This window comes from Stegodyphus dumicola, chromosome 9, assembly GCF_044657685.1.
Source record: "Stegodyphus dumicola isolate Sdum_Otavi_A_Nest chromosome 9, ASM4465768v1".
NCBI lineage: Eukaryota > Metazoa > Arthropoda > Arachnida > Araneae > Eresidae > Stegodyphus > Stegodyphus dumicola.
In genome coordinates this window covers 56,748,652-56,769,743 of record NC_140776.1, presented here as the reverse complement: position 1 = coordinate 56,769,743, position 21,092 = coordinate 56,748,652, and the positions used below count along the sequence as shown (strand labels likewise).

The window sequence follows — 21,092 nt, the reverse complement described above, 5'->3', positions numbered from 1 at the left end:
CTGAAGGTACCAATATTGACGGACTATTGGGTCATTTAATTGCAACCACTTCACCTAATGATTTTCACTTTACCACTGACATTGTCACCTCTCACTGTAATGATGATCCTTGATAATGTGATGAGAGCTGAGGCTATTAGTACTTCTGGGGTTGTGTTATAGCTCTTGAGATATTCCATTATACTGTATCAGAAATTTGTTTTTCAGTTTTGGATCTAGGAAGTAAAAATTCGTTTCTTGCTGATACTGTGATATTGACTTGAAATATGATTTAGTGGGTAGATTGAACTCCTTCATCTCATTCATTCCGAATAGGGGAATGTCCTCAAAGTGTAGTTTGTTATTTTTAAAGAGCAAAGAAAAATTATATTTCCTTAGAAAGTGTAATCCAAGTATGCAAGGGTCAGAAATGTCTGCTACATATACTGTATAATGGTAGGCAGTGCTCTCAAACATGATGTTGACATTTAATTTTCCTTCAGTGTTGATTTTATCTTCAGACATAGACTGAAGGGTAACATAGGGCAGCATCCAGATGAGTTTACGTTCCTATTGTTGAGCCAAATCATTTCGGATAATGGTAATTCTGAGTTCTGTATTGATGGTCATACAGCAAAGAACTCCATTGTGTTAAGTTTAGGATTGTGTATCCATAGATCGCCAATAGATGGTGGTAGTGTTTGTTTGTAAAAGGAAACTGTGATGTCAATTATGTATATGTATCAGTTCGTCTTTGGTGTTCGTGAATAAATGTTGTGTGGAAGAACGCTCCTCTGTTTATTACTTTAACTGCGATCCAGTCTGTTTATTAGAGATTTACACATATTTTGTTTATGGTGCCTGCAAACCGAGATTATTACGAGCCAGAAAATCGACAGACTGAATATTTCGAAAATGGAGGGCGTTCTTGAAAATTTGAAAAAGAAACGATCGGTTGTTAGACAATTAACTATGAAACTGATAACCAAAGTCGAATCGAATTTAGCAAATAATATTCCGCTAAATGAGAAAATTGAGATAATCGAGGATTTATATGAACAGTTAATTGAGAAAATCAATGAACTGAAAAGTTTAGATTCAGAAATAGAAACGAAAGTAACTTCGGAGGAGATTGAAAATGAAGTTACCTCAAGTCAAGAATACCAGGATAAAACTGTTATATGGAGAGGAAGAATGCAACGATTTTTGAAGAAGAATTCGGAATCTTCTAGAACAGTTCATCAGAACCAAACGGCTAATGTTGCACTTCCAGTTGAAATAAAACCAGTGAAGTTACCACGTCTGCAAATAGGAACTTATTACGGAGATTCGTGTAAATGGTTAGACTTCTGGAACCAGTTCGAAAATACAATTCATAATCATAGTGGATTGAGAAAAACTGAAAAATTTGCGTACCTAAAATCCTTACTTGGAGGTAATGCTTTAGCTGCCATTTCCGGTTTCGCTTTAAGTGACCAGAATTGTAGATTTTGTAAAAAATATAATGCTAAAGCTGGACACGAGATATCGGCTCCTCTTCCAGCTGACCGAGTGGAGAAAGCTCAACCATTTGAGGTAAGTGGCATAGATTTCGCTGGCCCTTTGTATTTAAAGGATGGTACAAAAGTGTATATTTCATTGTTTACCTGTGCAGTGACTCGAGGAGTCCATTTAGAATTGTTATCAAATTTAAGTGCAGAGTGTTTCATTCAAGCCTTACGTAGATTTTTTGCACGTAGGGGTATTTGTAGAGTTATATATTCTGATAATGCTAAAACCTTTAAGACTGCTGATCGTGAATTAAAATATTTGTATAAATTATGTAAAGATGAAAAGGTTCTAAATTTTCTTGGTAAAAATGGGTTTGAATGGAAATTTATTGTAGAAGGTGCTCCTTGGTGGGGCGGATTCTGGGAACGTTTGGTAAGATCTGTAAAAACTTGTTTAAAACGTATCTTAGGTAAAGCTTCTTTATATTATGAAGAACTGTATACTGTTTTAGTTGAAGTTGAAGCTGTTATTAATTCTAGACCTATAACGTATGTATACAATGAACCAAATGAACCTGATCCTCTTTCACCATCTCATTTTATAACTGGATCTAGATTGACTGTTTTACCTTCACCTGAATCTAAATTAGAATCTACAAGATCTCAATTGATTAAAAGATGGAAGCATAGGCAATTAATATTAGAGCATTTTTGGAAAAGGTTTTATAAAGAATATTTGTTAGAATTAAGATCAGTCATGTTTTCAAAAACTCCAAAGAATTCTCCCGTGTTTAAAATTAATGATGTTGTACTTGTACGAGAAGATAATGTGAAACGCTGTAACTGGAAGATAGGTAGGATTAAGGAATTATTTCATGGAAGAGATGATAGAATTAGATCTTGTGAGATTCAGTTGGATAAGGGTGTTGTTAGAAGACCAATTGAAAGACTTTATAATCTTGAAGTTCAATAAAATTGATGCATCCGTAAACGGACGCATGGGGGGGGGAGTGTTAAGTTTAGGATTGTGTATCCATAGATCGCCAATAGATGGCGGTAGTGTTTGTTTGTAAAAGGAAACTGTGATGTCAATTATGTATATGTATCAGTTCGTCTTTGGTGTTCGTGAATAAATGTTGTGTGGAAGAACGCTCCTCTGTTTATTACTTTAACTGCGATCCAGTCTGTTTATTAGAGATTTACACATATTTTGTTTACATTGATATGTCCCATGATGAAGAGTCCATTACTGCCGCCATTCATTGCAGAAATCTGAAGTGCTTTAAAATTGGGCTTCTTTAATATCTGACAACTTGCGCTTTGTGAGATGACCACTAATTTGCTTTCTGCATCATTGCTGGGGAGGGGCCTCATTTTCTGTGCCTTGGGGTGTTCTGCAGTTCCTTCATGTTTTCCACAGAAGTTCCAGCATTTTGGAGTTGGTTTTTTGCCACCCTTGTTCCACGTCAAGACATTGATTTGCTTGATTAAATCATCTATAGAGCAGGCAGTTGATTCACTGGCTCCTGGACTTGAGCAGTTCTGATTGGGGAGCATTCTGTCCACGTTATTTGCTGAACTGATTTGATGGTGTGCACTAAAGCATTTTTTAAGTCTGTGACATCCACTATTTGCAGGGCTTAGGATCCTGAATGCCATTAATGAAGTACAGCAGGGACAAGATTTCCCATTTTATGATGACACAACCTCTCAACATATCTGTTAAGCTCCTGAAGTGTTTCCATGGGTTTGTATTGGTGAGATTCTAAATTAAGCCTGATATAGTCTTTTAAACACTTTTCACCAAGGCACAGCTCTAATGTGCCAGATGGAAGTTCAAAGTCTAGCCTTTGGTTTTTGGTCCACGTTTTAAGATCTGCTTCAACACCAAAAATTGTTGCATATGTATAGATTGAATTTGGTCAGAACAGATAGTAGCTTGATAAAAATTTAATTTTTCTTAAAGTAATGCTTAACCATTCTTGAACTTTCTACAAAAGCATACAACCTTCTCAGTATCACAGTACACAATCAGTAGTTATATGTCAAACTAACTTGAAATACAATGCAATACAAAACAGATCTAAAGACAAAACTAACATGGATATCTCAATACTCCAAAGTTGCTGGTATCTTTAATGGAATTATAATTTCCCCGCTATTATTGATACAGGTAGTAAAGTAAATGCAATGTCTGAGAGTGAGAGTACTTTAAGCTGTATTGATAGTTTTGAAACTATTGAAATTAAGACTTCAAGAAAGCTATTGTCTTTATCTGGATGTCTTCCTGTCACTAAATTAATCAAGTTGTCTTATCATATTAGAAGATTAAATAATGATGTTACATTTTATGTAGTAAATTCTCATTTGAATTGTTTATTATTTTTTTTTTATCTCGCGTTTCTTTGTTTAAATTGTAGTTGAACTTTATTGATTATGAGGTGTATCAGATTAAGAGAAATATAAGCAATTTTTGTGTGTCTAAATAATCCTTTTAAGAATAAATTTTTATATTTATGTAAAAATACTGAAATTGAAAGAAACTGTGCCAGTTGTATTGACAGTAATGAGCCTGAAAATTCTTGTGTAAATGGTTTGAAAGAATTATCAGGTAACTGTAGTCAAATATCTATGTATTTTTAAATTATCAAATAACTGTATATTTGTGAAATGTAAATCTGATTTGGGTTGTATTAATAATGAACCTCCAAGAGTGATACTGACATCAGAACTTTTTGTAGCTGATAGACCATATAGAGCATCCCCTAAAGATAATGATTAATTAAAAAGCAAATAGATTAATTATTACATGCAGGTATTATAAACCATCATTTAACCTTTATGCAGCACCTGTGACTTTAGCCCATAAAAGAGATAAAAACTAGATTATGTATTGATTGCAGAAAACTTAACCAAATTACTAAAACAGATTTGGAACCCATAACTAGAATAGATGCAGTACTAGATCAATTACTGAATGCAAAAGTATTTTCTACCTTAGACATAGCATCGAGTGTATTGGCAAATAAAGTTAAATGAATATGATACTGATATATTAGCATTGCTGCGAAGCTGAAAATTTTGAGGTTTTAAATTTCTAAAGCTTTAAAAACTGCCTGACTGAACGTAACATTGGTGCTGGACAAATCTGAAAGCTCTGATCTTAAGCTGTGAAGAGTAACTGGAGAGGAACTGTGTGATTAATCTAACTCACTTTTCATTTAATCAATAAACTCGAATCAATGCAAATTCGCACATAAGGAATCTTAACCCGAAAAACGAGGAGGAATAAGTTTTCGCTGGTGCTCAGGTAAAAATAATCTCTCAACAAAATTATACTTCAATTCACTTGCACTACATATTCAATCATTTACTAAATTAACTTAAGAGCAACTAAGATCAGTTTCATTAATTCAAGAACCTCACAAACATCAGAGAAGAAATATTCATAAACAATCAAATCAGTTCCTCAAAAGAAAAATCAGTCAAGAGTTTAAATACAATCCTGTCACCTAAAAATAATTACAGTTGATCCAGAAATAACATTCAAATAATTATAAGTAAGTGGTTAGTACAAAAATTAAGAGTGTGTTGTGATACCCATTGACTTAAAATATTAACAGTACCCCAAATAAAATCTCCAAGTTTCTTAAAAGCTTTACTGCTCAAACAAATGGAGTGACTGTACAGACCCAAGTAACACAAAATAACAAACTGAACATAAAATATTCTAACCAAACACATTTATTAATTTCTTGAATATTCAGATAGTAGGAATAACTGATCAGTATTCTACAAAATTAACCTTAAGAGGTAAAATAACGCATATGTCATTCCAAAAATTACACTTATATTAATAGTAAACATACTATATATATTTTTTTAAAAAATTCCATAATTCACAACTTAAATGGTTGAACAAATTTTCTAGTCATTCGTTTACATGCATGTTAAAAATTAACTGATCACTATTTAATTCTTCTATTCACATATATATTAATATATTTCATCATTACTTCTATAGAATTAGAGAAGGCAGAGAGGAAGAAAAATTAAATAATCACTTACAGATTTTCCAGAATATATAATCTTTAGGGAGTGTTAAAATCCTACTCATGGAGGAAGTCTATTTTCTTGGGCCAACACCTTAGAAAACAGGTAAACTATCACTCGCGCATTGAAGTTCATTCTGTACATGAATTGCTGGAAAGGGCTGAAGACGTTTTTTTTTCCAACTAACTGCTGGAAAGGGGTGAAAACCATTCATCTAACCTCTGTTGCTGGGGATAGGAAACATAGTCTGTAGATAAGTAAGCCTTAGTAGTCCATCGCTCCTCTTGTGTATTTCTGTTGACCTCCGAGGAACCGCCGCCTAAAACCCACATTGCACATTGCTGCCAGATTACTCCTCACAGATTTTAAAATAACTCGCCTGCAATGCTGTGTTCATCCCAGCAGAGTGTTCGTAAAGATTAGAGATGAGGTAATCTGTGCTAAATGTTTTTGGAAAAGTGCTCTTTACAATTAACTCTAAATTTTTAATCTTTTAGCAGGAAAAGGCTTTTTTAGTAGCCAAGTAAGCCCGCCGGGTAAGCCCCGCAGCAGGGTAAACGCTCCACGAACCTTTTAAAGAACCACTCTAAAACTCGATTCCGTCTCTCTTGAACACCCTTACAAGTTTCAAAGAAAACTTGTTTTCTTCACCGACTAAAACTTATAGGTCCAAAAATTGCGCATAAAATTAAACTTCCCTGATAATTTCTCTTTTTATTTTTCTAGAAACTTCACCCCTTGAAACGAATTAAAATAGGGACATTGTACAAAGAAACGGTTGACCAGCTGCACTCAGAAGCATGAGAAACCAAAATCCCACCCTCTAACTAAGCAGAAAAACTAAAGAATCAAGTGCCCCTTAAGAATGAAATTACAGAATTCCCTCATCCGGAAGAAACTAATTTATTTAATGCTTCCAGCATTCACAAAAGAAAAAGTGCAGCAAGATGCCAATTAAGACTTCCTTTTACCTCCCAGTAACCCCCCCCCCCCCCGAGCGAAACACGTGCAACACTCAACTACTACTACTAGCTAAACATTTTAAGCACTTACTAATATATATATTCCACTATGCTCTTTATAATTTCAAATTTAAAACAAATAAAAATAAAAATACTTAAATATTGATTACTTAAATAACAAAAACACACTTCAAAATTCGTGACACAACAGCATATTATACCAGTTTTGATCTTTATGAACTCAATAGATTACCTTCTTTTGGTTGCAAAATTCCCCAGCTGTTTTTCAAAAAACTTTTAGGCAAATTTTAAATAAATACCAAATTCAGTTTGTCTTGAATTATTTTGATGACACAATAGTATTTTCCCATAATTTTCAAAAACATTTAGAACATGTTAAAATAATACTTGATGTATGTGAAAAAGAAAATGTAAAATTAAATAAGTCCCATTTTGCTATAAAGAAAAATAGATTTTCTGGGTTTTGAAGTTCAAGCAGGAAAATATCAACCTGTTATGTATATATTGAAGTTATTTAAAATTACAACACCATAAAAATATTAAGCAAGTACAAAGATTGTAACAAATTTACTCAAAAAAGATTCTCCATATATATGGACAACTGAATGCCAAACAGCCTTTACAAATTAAAAATACGCCTCGGGTTTCCAGATCCATTCTTGAACTCTATTTAATCTAGTATATCCCAGTCATTTATTTGTTTGTTGGTGCAGTTTTAAAACAAGAATATCTGGATGGTAATTTACATCCTGTAGCTTTCCATTTTTTAAAGCTGTTATCTAATGAGAAAAATTGTACAAATTACTGAGTTGGAATATTTAACCATTGTAGATGCTATCGATAAATTTTATTACTATTTTCAGGATAATCATTTTATTGTACATACTGATTATGCTGTTTTAGTTTGGCTTAAGAATATAAAACATCTTACAGGTATATGATTCCAATGATCTTTAAAATTATCTATGCATGATTTTGATATGAAGTGTAAGGAAGGTTCTACTAATGTTGAAGCTGATATGTTAATTAGAAATCCTATTTGTCAACATTTGTGTGTACAAACTAATTTATTTTCATTAGAAGAAATTACAGACATCAAAAGTTGGATAATGTTTGCAACCCTAATCATAAGAAAATTATCGGCGCAAAAGGGTGCAGCACAGATCCTTTGAAGGAGGTTGTATCTAAACTAAATTAAGGAATTAAAAGGTCTATTGTCAATTAAGTTAATAACTGTCTTTCATATTTATATCTTACCCCCCATATATATGTATAAGATAAAAAACATGAAATAAACTTCTAAATTTAATTGGCTATAATGTCTTTTATTTTTTATTTAATTTGCGGACTTCCTCACTCTGTCTTAGAAATAACACCATAAGTCTAAACTGCATCATTCAAATTAATCATGCGATCTTATGTAACCCTTAATGCAGATATCTCTTACCCAATCAAAGTAATTGTAAACCAAAACTATCAACTTCCTACCTTCTTCCTTTGAACTGCTGCGTTCTCTTTCGCATAAACTCTCCTTCTCACTTATGCTTTTATCCTGTTAAGACACTGCTGCAATCATCTATGTTTGCTTCTATCACTATAGTATCAAAATTGTTCTGGAAATAGGCACGATTGGAGTGCCAAGTGAATTGTGGTCACCAATGTGAATTAAAATAAATATGGAATTTTAATCCAGCTCGACTTGTTCCTCTTCAGTATGGGTCAACACTTTAAGCATCAAGTATCTTCGCCATCAGTATTTCTATGTGTCAATATCACAGTGTTCTTAAATCAGTGCATCTAAAATTGTGCTATCATTACATACATATTTATTTTTCGTATATATATATATTTGTAAGAAATATATATACATATGTCAAAATAATCTAATTTTTTTTTGTTTTTTTTTTAATAGTTGCATGAACTTCAAGAAAAATTCCAGCCTCTGAGTGAAAAAGAAAAAGAAATGACCCAGCAAATTGATATGTTGACAGCTGAAAATGCTGCTTTGAGGGTTGAAGTCAAAAGTTGGCAGTCTAGAACCAATCAGCTGTTGGAGCAGTCACACAGAATTGGACCACAGGAATATAAAAATATGATGTAAATATTATTTTCTAAAAATATTGTTTATTTTTATGTAATTATTTATTTTAATATAAAATTATGAAATATTTAGATAGGGAATTTATTAGCTCTATTATGTAATATTTTTCTATCTCATTTAAAAACTTTGGAACTGTAATTATTCTCTAGATTAAAAAATTGAAAAGATATACAGTGGATGGACAAAAATATGGAAACACCTTGTGAAATGCATGTTTGAAAAGAAAGATTGATTTTAATGAAATATGAAGGTAGCGCTGGCGTTTTTGACTACTGACGCCACCTATAAAACTTCGTAAATGAGCTAAACAGTTCATTTGTTGTCGGAGTACTGTCATGTGAGGTTGTCATTGCATTATGTCAGAGTTAACAGACATCGAACGTGGGCAAATTGTTGGAGCACGTATGGTAGGTGCTTCCGTAAGCAAGGTAGCCGAGGTGTTTAGTGTTTCAAGAGGTACTGTATTGAAGATTTATTCCGCATATTTGAAAAGCGGGAAAAACATCATCTGCGATATCACAGCGCGGACGAAATTGTGTCCCGAGTGATCGTGACAGACGATCATTAAGGGCAATTGTGACGAAAAATAAGAAGACCACAGCTGCAAAAGTTACTGCTGAAATGAATGTTGTGTTACTGAACCCTGTGAGTACCAAAACAATTAGAAGGGAGCTTCATAAACAGGGAATTGCTGGCCGTGCTGCAATCGAGAAGCCACTCATCAGTGATGCTAATGCCCGTAACAGGAAAAAGTGGTGTTTAAGTCATAAAGCCTGTACTATAGAGCAGTGGAAGCGAGTAATATGGTCTTACGAGTCTTCTTTCACATTGTTTCCCACTTCTGGCCGAGTTTACGTCTGGAGAACACCATCTCAAGCCTATAATACAGACTGCTTGTTGCCAAGAGTGAAACATGGCGGGGGTTCTGTTATGGTTTGGGCAGCCATATCGTGGTTCTCTGCTAGCCCCATGATAACTGTGTCAGGGCACATGACTGTCAAGACTTATGTGAACATTTTGGCCGATCAAGTTCGTCCCATGGTACAAACTTTGTTCCCCGATGGTGATGGTGTCTTCCAAGACGACAAAGTCCCTGTTCACACAGCTCACATTGTCCAGGACTGGTTTTCTGAGCATGAGGATGAGTTGTCCCATCTCCCCTGGCCACCACAGTCACCAGACCTGAATATTATCGAACCTTTGTGGTCTACATTGGAAGGGAAAGTGCGTTCTCGTTATCCACCGTCAACATCGTTATCTCAACTTGCCACCGTTTTGCAGGAAGAGTTGTATAATATTCCCTTGGCAAACATACAGGAACTGTTTTTATCCATTCCGAGAAGACTGCAAGCTGTTTTGGATGCCAACGAGTTTCCTACACCATATTAAGCAAAGAAACATGTTTTTTTAAAGGTGTTTCCATATTTTTGTCCAACCCCTGTATATCACTTTAACTGAATTGTGTGATTTCTAAAATTTAAGAGATGAATATGTAGGGAAGGCTATTTTTATCAGGAAGAACAAAACAACATAGTAGCAGAAGTGGGAGAAAGGATGGAAATAATTTTTTTTTTTTTTTTTTTTTTTAAATTTGTGTATCTGAAAATTTTTATTAATAGTACAAAAGTATTTTGAACTTTGATTGTAGCTTTTCTTATGTGTTGTGAAATGTCCAAAAACAAAAAATAGTTGTTAGTCAAATAGGTGACCTTGATTATTCTTCAAATATTATTGGCTCATATAACCGTTGCATTCCTTCAAGATTTGAGTTAAAATGGAGGGTTTTGATTTTTCACCTAAGTGACTTCACTTTCACTATTTGATCAAGAATTTGTTCAACAATTCCAAGACCACTGAACTTTGTTAAATGATTCTGCGTTCATTTCTTTGTGACTGAATGAACTGACTGCAAGCATTTTTTTATTTTTTTATTTTAAAACTTATGTAAGCTTTTCAGTCATCAGTTAATCCTAGCAACACTTCTTTATTGGAGGATTCTGTCAAATTTCCATTACTGATGACTAGCTGAAGTGTTGAAGCTGTGAACGAATTTATCTCACGGGGGATGTAAGAAAAAGTTTCTGTAATGGGTCTCTGCAAGTATGGATTCTTATTATGGATTCTGGATGTCTAAAGTCATAAACAGCCCCTTTTTTTATTTTATTTCTCCCCCCCCCCTTACACCGCTCTAATAAAAGTAAAAAGCAATTGTTATATTCTCGCACTGTCTGAAACTGACAAGCAGTTTGAATGTTTTCATGGTTTCAAAGACTAATGCAGATATAAGGTAACATCTGGTAGAAATTTTTGAAGCCATTTGTCTCCTTTAACAGATAATCTCCATCTGTTTTGCCATAATAAATAATCTACCTATATTTTGTCAGATCTGGAATGTGTTGTGTACATTATCTGTTTAAAATGTTATTTATTTATCATTCATTGAAATAAAAATTGAACATGAAACAAGTTGAATGCTGGGTAAGTTATAGCTGATGGCTCTCTAGGTTTGTGAATGTTTTAGATGTATCCTTAATTTAGTTGTAGAGTCATTAGTTTTTTTTTTTTTTTTATTTGGAAGAGGTGAAAAATGTGTAATGCCTTCAACGGGACTCAAACCTGAACCTCTGGAATATGCACCCAGTGTGCTAACCATTACGCCACGAAGGCATGCAGAAAGTAGGGACAAAATACCCTTTTTTAGAGGGTGACTGGGGATTAGGGGAGCCATTCACCAAATCCTGGTGGTGAAAAATCGTCATGCATGCCTTTTAGTTTGGGCACTTGTGTAGAGTCATTAGAAATTTTTTTATGTGGAAGATGTGAAAAACAGGAAATGCCCTTTCTGGGACTCGAACCTGGACTTCTTGAATACACGCTGAGTGTGTTAACCATTACACCACAAAGGTATGCAGAAGGAAGGGTGAAATACTTTATATAGTTTTGCTATTATATAATAGCTTCATATGTTTGCTATGTAATAGCTTCATATGTTTTGTAGTATAATACATATGAAGAAGATACTTCATATGTTTTACTATTATACTGGCTATTGTAGATGAAATAACACAAATACATTTTAATTTTAGGCGGGAGATAGAAGAACTAAAAGCTCAAAAAGGAAGACTTGCTGAAGAATTGCAACGGAAGCAAGCAGAAGTATCACAAATTGCTTCAAATTTGTCCTCTGTTGTTAAAGAACTTGAAAATTCTAGAATAGAACTGAAAGAAAAATCTCAAGAAGTTGTCAAAATGAATGAAGATAATGTAGAACATCAGAAAACACTGCTTCAGGTGAAGTTCCAACACATAATACTTGTTTTATCAATACACTTACTTAAATTTGTAATGGATCATATAATTCATTTATTACAAATCTCGTGATTATAAAAGTGTGCAAAACTATTTATCCTGTATATATTATTTGTATGTGCATTGTAATATTTTTTAAACATTAGATATTAATTCCAAATATTTTTGTTTCTGATAGGTGGCACTTTATAAATTGTACTAATAATTTTAAACTTTAAATGGTGCACATATTTGCAATCAGTGATTTATCTATTTATTATTTTATTATAACAGATTAAGAAAATAGGTAGGAAGTACAAAACTCAATACGATGAATTAAAAGTTAATTACGATACTCTGATGGCAAAAGTAAAGTCATCAGATCAAGCAAACCAAGAGCAGGCTGCTCAAGAAATGCAAAAGAAACTTGAAGAAAGTGAAAGAATTATAAAAGAATTAAAAGAAGAAATTGAAAAACAAAAGGAGGTAATTTGTTTTAGAATTGTAATCTATGGCTCAATTTTAATTGTAATATTCTGTCTGCAGATGAACAGGAAACACGTGCAAAACACCTCTTGTCCATGTAGGCAGAGTGCAACAAATCTTAGAAAACTTTTTTAACCATTTTTTTCATTTTTTAGTGATTTCTTTCATATTTATGAAAGATTAAAGTTTAAAGTTTAAAATGCAAAAGCATTTACTGAATGATAATCCTACCAGGGAGCTGAACTGCCAGTTTTTTTTTTTTTTTTTTTTTGTGTGTGTGTGTGATTATTTTCTTTGCAATGCTTGACGTGAGTTTGTTGTACTCCTATGAGCTGCTTGTTTAGATATTTATAGAAGTAGAATATGCTGAAAATGGATATGAATGTTGAAAGTGATAGAGAGAGCATATATTTGTTGTTCTTCTGTTGAAAAGATGATGAGCAAGTGTGAGTGAACAGCAACAGGAGCAAAATAGGGGACAAAGGGAGGGTGCTGAGTATTAGTTCAGCACCCTCCCTTTGTCTGCCATTCAATAATCTTCAATAATCTGATAACTCCATGTGGAATCACATGACTATCATCAGGCAGTTTTTTTTTTTTTTTTTTAAATAAAGAAATGGATCATCACCAGCATACTTTGGCTTTTATGTATGATGCTATGTTTAATGATAATAAAGAAAAAGCTCATCAAAAGGTCAAATTGCTGATTTAAAACATTAATTCTGGTATTAAAAGTATAATTCGTATGAAAAATCAGAGTTCTAAAGTGAAATTTTGTTTGCAGTCATCTTGTAAAATAAAGCCACATTTAGTTTCAATAGAGATAGAACAAACTTTTAAAGTTCTAAAAGTTATGCAGAGTGGCTAGCACATTGCACAGCTGCACCACAGGTCCGGGATTCGATCCTCGGGATGGGCAAGGTTAACTCAGCCTTTCAGCTCTTGAGTGGGTCGATAAAATAAGTACCAAGTTCATTTGGGGACTAAACATCAGTTGCAAGTGGTCAGCTTGTTACACCTGCGACAAGCTGACCACTTGCCCAATGCATATGCTGATGCACTGCAGGATGCAAGGCCAAGAAAGCAGATTTCGGAGCACTGCAGACTGTGGCCCACAAGAGTTGTTGCGCCATTGAGTTTCGTTTTAGTTAAAAGTTATGCATGTGGAATTTCATAACATAATTCAAAAGTGATTAAATAGAATTGTCATTTACAAAATTCTAAATATTTATTGTTTGCTATTAAAATAAAAGAGTGAGGATCATCAATTCCTTTTCTGTCACTTTTTCTGATAAATCTAAAATATTTTCTGAAGTAATCCTAGCTTTGATTATGATTTAACCTTGCAATATATTCATTAATAGCAAACCATTGCATATGTTTTATCATTTGACCTTTTGATGTAATTTTCTTCCTTCCTTAACATCTTCAGAGTTATTTTTAACTATATGTAATTGATTTTCCTAATATACTTCTAAATTTTCTTGATGTATAATTTCGCTAATGGAAAAGTCTATAAATTTAATATATTTATATATTGCATATATTTAATTTTAACAATGTTATTTATTTTGTAGTCAGTCAATCAAGCAAATAAAACAGCAGAAACTGTTCAAAGTAAAGCTAATGAAAAGGAGGAAAAAGCAAAAAAATTACTTGCACAATTCCGTCATAAATATTCGCAACTGAATAGTGAGTATCGAATAATTTGCATAAATGTTTTTGCAGATGCTATTTATTAAATGAATTTTGTTACATATTTGCTTGAAAATGACATTTATTTATTTGCATGTGTATACAATTATATGATCTGAAGCCTTTTAAGAAATCACTGGAAATTAAAAAAGACAATCTTAGAAAATGAAACATAAAAAAGTTTAAATATTAGGTTTAAGCTTTTTTATCACATTTTGACATAAATTTGTATTATAAACATTTCACTTAAAACTTTAATATAGTATGTAAAAGAAAGAATTTTAACTATCTTAACCTGTCATGAAGGATAAATCTTTAGCAAAGTCTGTGTACTTAATAATATCAGAATACATCATATCCCTTATGCTTTTATGAAGCTACTCTACTTCCTCCCTTTTTTGCTTTATTTCTCCCCTTAAATTTTTGTTTCTCCCCTTAAGTGTGTAGTTTGCTAACTTCATTATTTTACAATGGTGTGTATCAATTTCTCAAAGTACACTACAGGCAAACAAGGCAGAAACTCTATAATTTTTACTGCTGGATTAATCCATAGCCAAAATACATAATAAGCAAACAAGGAAGAAAATGTAAAATTTTTATTGTTGGCTTAAATATAGTCTTAGTTGATGGGGAGGGGGAAGATCACATTAGAAGAAACTTTATTAATTTTCACTTTAAGTTTCTCAAAACAGAGCTTAAGATTTAAATCAAGAGATCTGACTGTGTGTACTGATACCATCCATATATACAGAATGGGATTTTTAGCTTTCTGTTAAATATTTATATTTCAGCTGCCTAAGATGAAATAGCTGCACCAGAGGTTATATGGTTGCGACTGCTGAATTTCAGTTTGATCTGAATGTAACCCAAGTAAACGGGCTAACTGCATAGTTGTTTTTCCCCACTTGATGTAATTTTGATGTGAGTCAGTTTCCCATAGAAAGTTCTCCATGAAGGCATCTCTCCCATTAGGCTTATAGGCCTCGTGTGCTCTGCCACATTCCACTGATCTAACCTAACCTTAAGTGACCTAAAAACTAATTTTGTTTGCATTTTATCAGCCATTCATATACTGCCCTCAATAACATACTTTTATAATGGCTGTCATTCTAATGTGTAAAATGTTATGTCTAGATAGAAATTAGAATCCTGGATATTTTGCATGTTTAGTTTTCTTGTAATTTTTCTTTCATTGCAAAAAGCAAGATATGGAATCTTTCATTTTTATAAACCATGTTCAAACTAGCAAATAGTTATATTACTTCATATGAGCCAATCTTGAGAGAAGAAGATGGGGAACATACAAAAATAAATCATTCGTTTCAAAGAGCCCTTAAAGTATCGGTGGTATTTCTCTTATCAAAGCCACATTGTAAATTAAGCTAATATTCTTAATATACAGAAGAGAAGTGCCCTGTAAAGGCATTATAAATTAATCGTTTGGGGGTTTTCTCAACAATCACTATTTCAGAATACAAGGAGATGAATTCAAATGCAAGAAAGCAACATACATAACAATATCAAATACATTTACCTAATGTAAACATAAACAGCAACAGAGAAATTCTGCATAATTAACAAACATGGTTAAAAGCATAAAAATTCAAAAGTTGCTCAAGATGTAAATATTAAATTAAATTACCAACAGTAAATTATAAGTAATAACTCAATTAACTAAAAGCTGCATAAGTAAACATGCAATTAAGAATATTAAATAAGGTTTTTTTTTTTTAAATTTCAGTTCATATTTTAGTCTGAAATTTAAAGGGGTATATTAGCTGCACAAGTCTGTTAAATTCCCCTCCTTTAGTTTTGATCGCACATGATTGTATAAGACTGGCCCTTTTAAACTTGAATTATTCGACCTAAATCCCATAAAGACTTGGCTGTTCCTTTAATTAAAACTGTATCACCAACTTGATTCTTCTTGATTTCATGTGTCCTGAAGAAATTAGCATTTCTTAAACCAAGAACATACTCATATTTCCATTTTTTCTGAATCTGTTTTATAAGTACTGTCTGATTTTGCTTTTGTCATATTAGAGTTTCAGATATAGTGTTCAGGTAATGTTCAGGATCTGAGCAAAGTTGCATAGACATTCAATTTTATGTCTGATCAATAGAAAATCAACTGGTGTAAATAATTCTAGTTCATGTAAGCCATTGTAAATGTAGGTCAAATATGTCTGTTCACAGATTTTCAATTTCTGTTAGTACAGTCAGAAATTCTTCAAAATTAAAATTGAACTCAGCATATTTTCCTATTGGTTCCCTAATGATCTTCATAAGTTATTCATAGAATGCTCCCCACCACAGTTCAAGCACCAGAATAAAATTTTAAAGTTTGCTTCTTTAATTATGCTGTAAAAATACCATAAATCCGTGACAGCATATTTGAATGTTTTCATGTAGTCAGAATAAAAGGTATGACAGTTACTTCTTTTTTCCAATGAAATGTCAGAGAACCAAATGCATTTATTGCAGACATACTGAAAATGAGTTCCAGGCATAATGCTCATGTAACAGCACATTTAAACCATACAACATATGATTTCTGAATGCTATGTCCATATTTGACGTAAATAGGACCTGTGAAATCCACATTGGTAACACAGGGAGGTGGTGGTTTTGCAATCCTTTCATCAGGCTATAGATGTGTTATTTGTTTTTATGGCTTTGCTGCATATTTTCAACGCACATGGATTAATCGGAAAGTAAGGTACGATTTCTTATAAAACATAAACCATCTCAGATTTTTTCAAAAAACGTTTTTTTATTTAATTACTTTTATATATGTGATGTACCAGCTTATTACCTTCATTATTCATTCATTCATTCAATGGAATTTTATTATTACATATATATATATATATATGTGTGTGTTTTATTTTTCTACATAGTTTTCATATTCAGCATATAAAGCATTAAACGTTTGTCATAACATTCTGCCAGCATTTGTATGCCCAAGTCGTAGATGTCAGCTGCTCTGTGGGGATAACCAGGCTTGAACAGCTTCTTTCACCTCGCCATATGTGATGAAGCGCTTGCCACTGAAAAACTGCTGTAGGTACTGGAACAAGTGAACATCACTTAGTACTAAGTCTAACTGTTCAGCAGGTGGTCAATCTGTTCTCATTCGAAAGATCTGATCAGATTTTGGGTGTGAACAGCAGAATAGGGGCTGGCATTGGACTTATGCAGCAAATAAACTCCAGACGTTAGCAGGCCACATTGTTTGTTCTCTATCAACGTCTAAGTTTGGTAAGGGTAATGCAGTAAGCAGCTACATTTATTGTTGTCTGTTGCTGCATAAACTTCACTAACAAGATTCCATGTCTATCTCAAAACATGTGGTTGCCATAACCTTGCATGCTGAGATTGTCTGCTTGGCCTTGACTTTGACTGGTAATGTTGTGTGACATCATTCCATTAACTGATGTTTGGGGTCACATGAGAAACCAATGTCTCGTCTCCTGTGACAATCCTCTCTAAAAATTTATCACCTTCCTTATGATATCCAGTGGTGTAGTGACAGGGGGGCAAGGGAGTGCATGATGACTGCGGAGCCGCCCGCAGAGGGGTGCCGAATTGTTTCTAAACAAGATTTTCTGGAAAATTCAGTTTTTATTTAGACCGATTTCTGGAGAATGTATTTAAAATTAATAATTATTTATTTTTCTTGATGAAACTATAGCTATAGAAATCTTTGATATGCATTTTACTTTTTAACATCAACTTGGCGATTCCATTATTCAGTGAACAGTGTAATGCATCTGAAATTGTTATGTGATAACCACATTCCGCCAAAGTTTCGTGCCCATTTTTCTCACAGCCGCACCGTTGATGGATACTCCACAGCAGCAAATCACGTGGTGTGTGGTGTTGCTGTTAGTGTGTTTATGAGAGACCGAAGAATGCATGGGAATCTTTTCCAAGTCCAGAAATTGTTATTTTTGACTTTCAGTTTAAAAATACTAGTGCTTCAATTCTTTTCGGACGAAGACAGCCACGCTAGGCTTATTTAGTATTCTCATTTACTTTTATTTCTGTCCTAACTACCATTCTTCAAGGGGTAGTGCGGTTTAAATATTATTTTCCAATTAATCTCAATCTCGCTGCTAAAAGTGTCAGCCATCTTTGTTTAGTAAGCGTGACAATAACGATAGCATTATACCTCTTCACTAACTTTTCTTCATTATGCACTTGGGCATATTTAATTGACTTCTGTATAATCTTACCTTTATATTATGTTATACTCAGCAACTCTTAGTATTTGTGCTTGTTTGCAAGTTATCTTTGTAATAGTATAATTAATTAGAATTCTGTTAAAGTAGTTGTATTATTGTTTAACAAATAATAATCATAATGTGAATTTAGGACTTAGCTAACATTCAGTTTTTGCATCAGTTGAAAGCCTACCTTCACCCAAACTATCTTTTACGCATTATAACGTTTTATTATTTTATGCTAGTTGATTATTGACATTTAAGAACAGTGTTATTTTATGTAGCATATGCAATATATTCTAGTGTTGAAATAGCCTACAAAAGATTTCTTAGTTCAAATACTTTATAACAATGGAAAATCAAAGGGATTATTAATACCAGAGGCTTATAAATCCTCTTAAACACTAATTGACCTAAGCTCCCCAATTTTCTATTTCAAGTCTAGAGCCCCCAAATTTCCGCAGTAACTAGCTTGTAAAGATTAAGTTAATTTTATTAATAGTTAAAGTTTGAGTTAAACTTCCTTTCCTCTCGCTTCTTAACTTCAACTTACCACTTCCGGCCAGAACATAGTTTTAGAATCACGCCTGAATACTAATGAGGAAGAGTGGTATATAACCGTGAAGTTTTACTGTCTGGGGGGGGGAAGATACCAGAGATTCTGGTTAGCATGTGTTCGCCTTTTTAGGCTACTCTCTCTTAAGCTATTGTTACGCTCGGTCGTACTTTAGACCCTTGATAGCTTCACAGTCAATTAGTGTTAAGGGGCCAACTCCATTAGAATCTTGATAGCTTTGGCTATATATCTTTAGTTAAGATTAGTTTAGTTTAATTCTTAGTTTCTTTCAAGCCCAAATGTCGGCTTTATTGTACAACTCCAAGACGGAGTTCTGTTAAATCTTATTTGAATAATAAAGAGTTCTTTTTCTCTTCTATCTTGTTGTTTCCTGTCACACGAACTCAAGCGATTATTCGCTTATCAACTCTTAAGATTCTTCACTTTTAACATTAACTTAGCATTACACAGTGGAATATCTTACAAACGTTATACAAAAATGCAACTCCCATTTCCCTATCACCAGTGCAGGATTTACATGTAAGCTACACAAGCTATAGTTTAGGGCCCCCCCAAAAAAATTTTAAATATATTATAACAGAATTATAAATTGCCCCAGTTCTCTAATAGCTTAGGGCCTCATCAAGTTTAAATCCAGCCTTGCCTATCACTAATAGTTGCAGAGATTTTCCATTTTTAATTGTATGTAATTGCCTAAATGACTTTTTATTTCTTTAATAACTTCTCTTCTCGCAACTGTCACAAATTATTTTTTATTTAGACCATGTCAATGCCAATAAAAAAAATTTAGCATTTCTTAGAATCGGAAAAGAAAACTAGAGCAAGAAAAAGAAGCTCAGAACTCCAAAATAAGAATGGAATTATATTTAATAAACAAATTGCATAAACCAGAAGTTAAGAAGGATGAAGAACTAAAATCAGATTCAAATTGTATTTTTATTGCTGCTAAACGATTATGCGATAACACATCACAACAAATAAACTACTCTAAAGATGATGAAGTTGGGGGCCCAAGTATATTAGAAGTTCCAAATTCATGTCCATACCTAATAAGTACAGAAAATGCAACAGAAACCCTCACTGCAATTCCTTACGTTCTGAGTTCAAGGATGTTGCTTATTTAAAATTTTCTAATAATAATCCAATCATATCGAAACCATCTTTGCACCGAAATGATTAATCGTGGGTCCGACATATTTCAAAACAAATCCAGTCTAAATGCAATAGCAACATAAACTAATCATCTAATGCCAAAATCTTGGTTTTTTCCGACGAATCGGTAATGAAGAAGAATGAACTGAAAGAAACCGATCTTGGTTATTATATTCACCAAAAAATAATGCAGTGTACTGCTTTTGTTTTTTAGTGCTTGTTACATTAAACTCCGCTACACAGTCATCTTTCGCAACAGCATCTGGTTTTAATAAATGGAGGGAAAAAGATAAATTGATTAGCCATGAAAGAAGTCAAATTCATCGAAAATCGTGTACAACGTGGAAAGAAGATTAATTAATAAAACGAGAATTGATGAATCATTAGAAGCAATAGTCTGAAAAACTGTATTGTATAGTCTAAAAAACTGTATACTCTGAAATGAAACCTGTATACCTGAAATGAAAATGTATGAACTGTATAGTCTGAAAAAGAACTGTATCTAGTGGAGAAATATATTGCAACGGATATTCGCTTGTATGAAGTATCTGATTATACAAATTCTTCCTCTACGTGGTCATGTTGAAAATCTAGCGCTTCAAGACGGTAAGAAGACTTCAAGACAAGAAGTAAAGATAATAAGTCGAAAACTTATTATCTTTACTTAAACTTGTAGCTCAGTTTTATCCACTGCTAACACTAATCATCTAAAAAATATCACAGAAATGCCAAGAACTGTCTCATACCTATCACCACACATCCAAAGTGAATTTATTCATCTTTTGGCATCAATAGTTCGAAATCAACTAATAAGTGCCATCAAAAGAAATAAATATTATGGACTTTTATTTGATTCGACTCCTGATATTACTGATTGAGAACAAATGTCACAAGTCTTTAGGTATGTAGATATTGATTTTACCAACAGAAAAGTTTCCATCAAAGAATCTTTTTTAGGATTTATTGAAATACATGCTAAAGATGCAGCCTCGATTGAAAATACAATTTCAGAAAAATTAAATTCTGATCATGTTTCATTAACAAATTGTAGATCACAGTGTT

The 21,092-nt window shown here is 33.1% G+C and overlaps 1 protein-coding gene across 2 annotated transcripts in view; it reads left to right on the top strand.

Annotated features, from left to right (window-relative positions):
• LOC118200699 (uncharacterized) overlaps positions 1-21,092 on the top strand; it is a 249,500-nt gene that overhangs the window by 133,403 nt on the left and 95,005 nt on the right. For both annotated transcript variants that reach the window (XM_085823472.1, XM_085823471.1), the window contains exons 32-35: positions 8,418-8,602; positions 11,693-11,897; positions 12,189-12,380; positions 13,958-14,072. In XM_085823472.1, the coding sequence (XP_085679598.1) occupies positions 8,418-8,602; positions 11,693-11,897; positions 12,189-12,380; positions 13,958-14,072 (697 nt within the window). The remainder of the gene's footprint in view (positions 1-8,417; positions 8,603-11,692; positions 11,898-12,188; positions 12,381-13,957; positions 14,073-21,092) is intronic.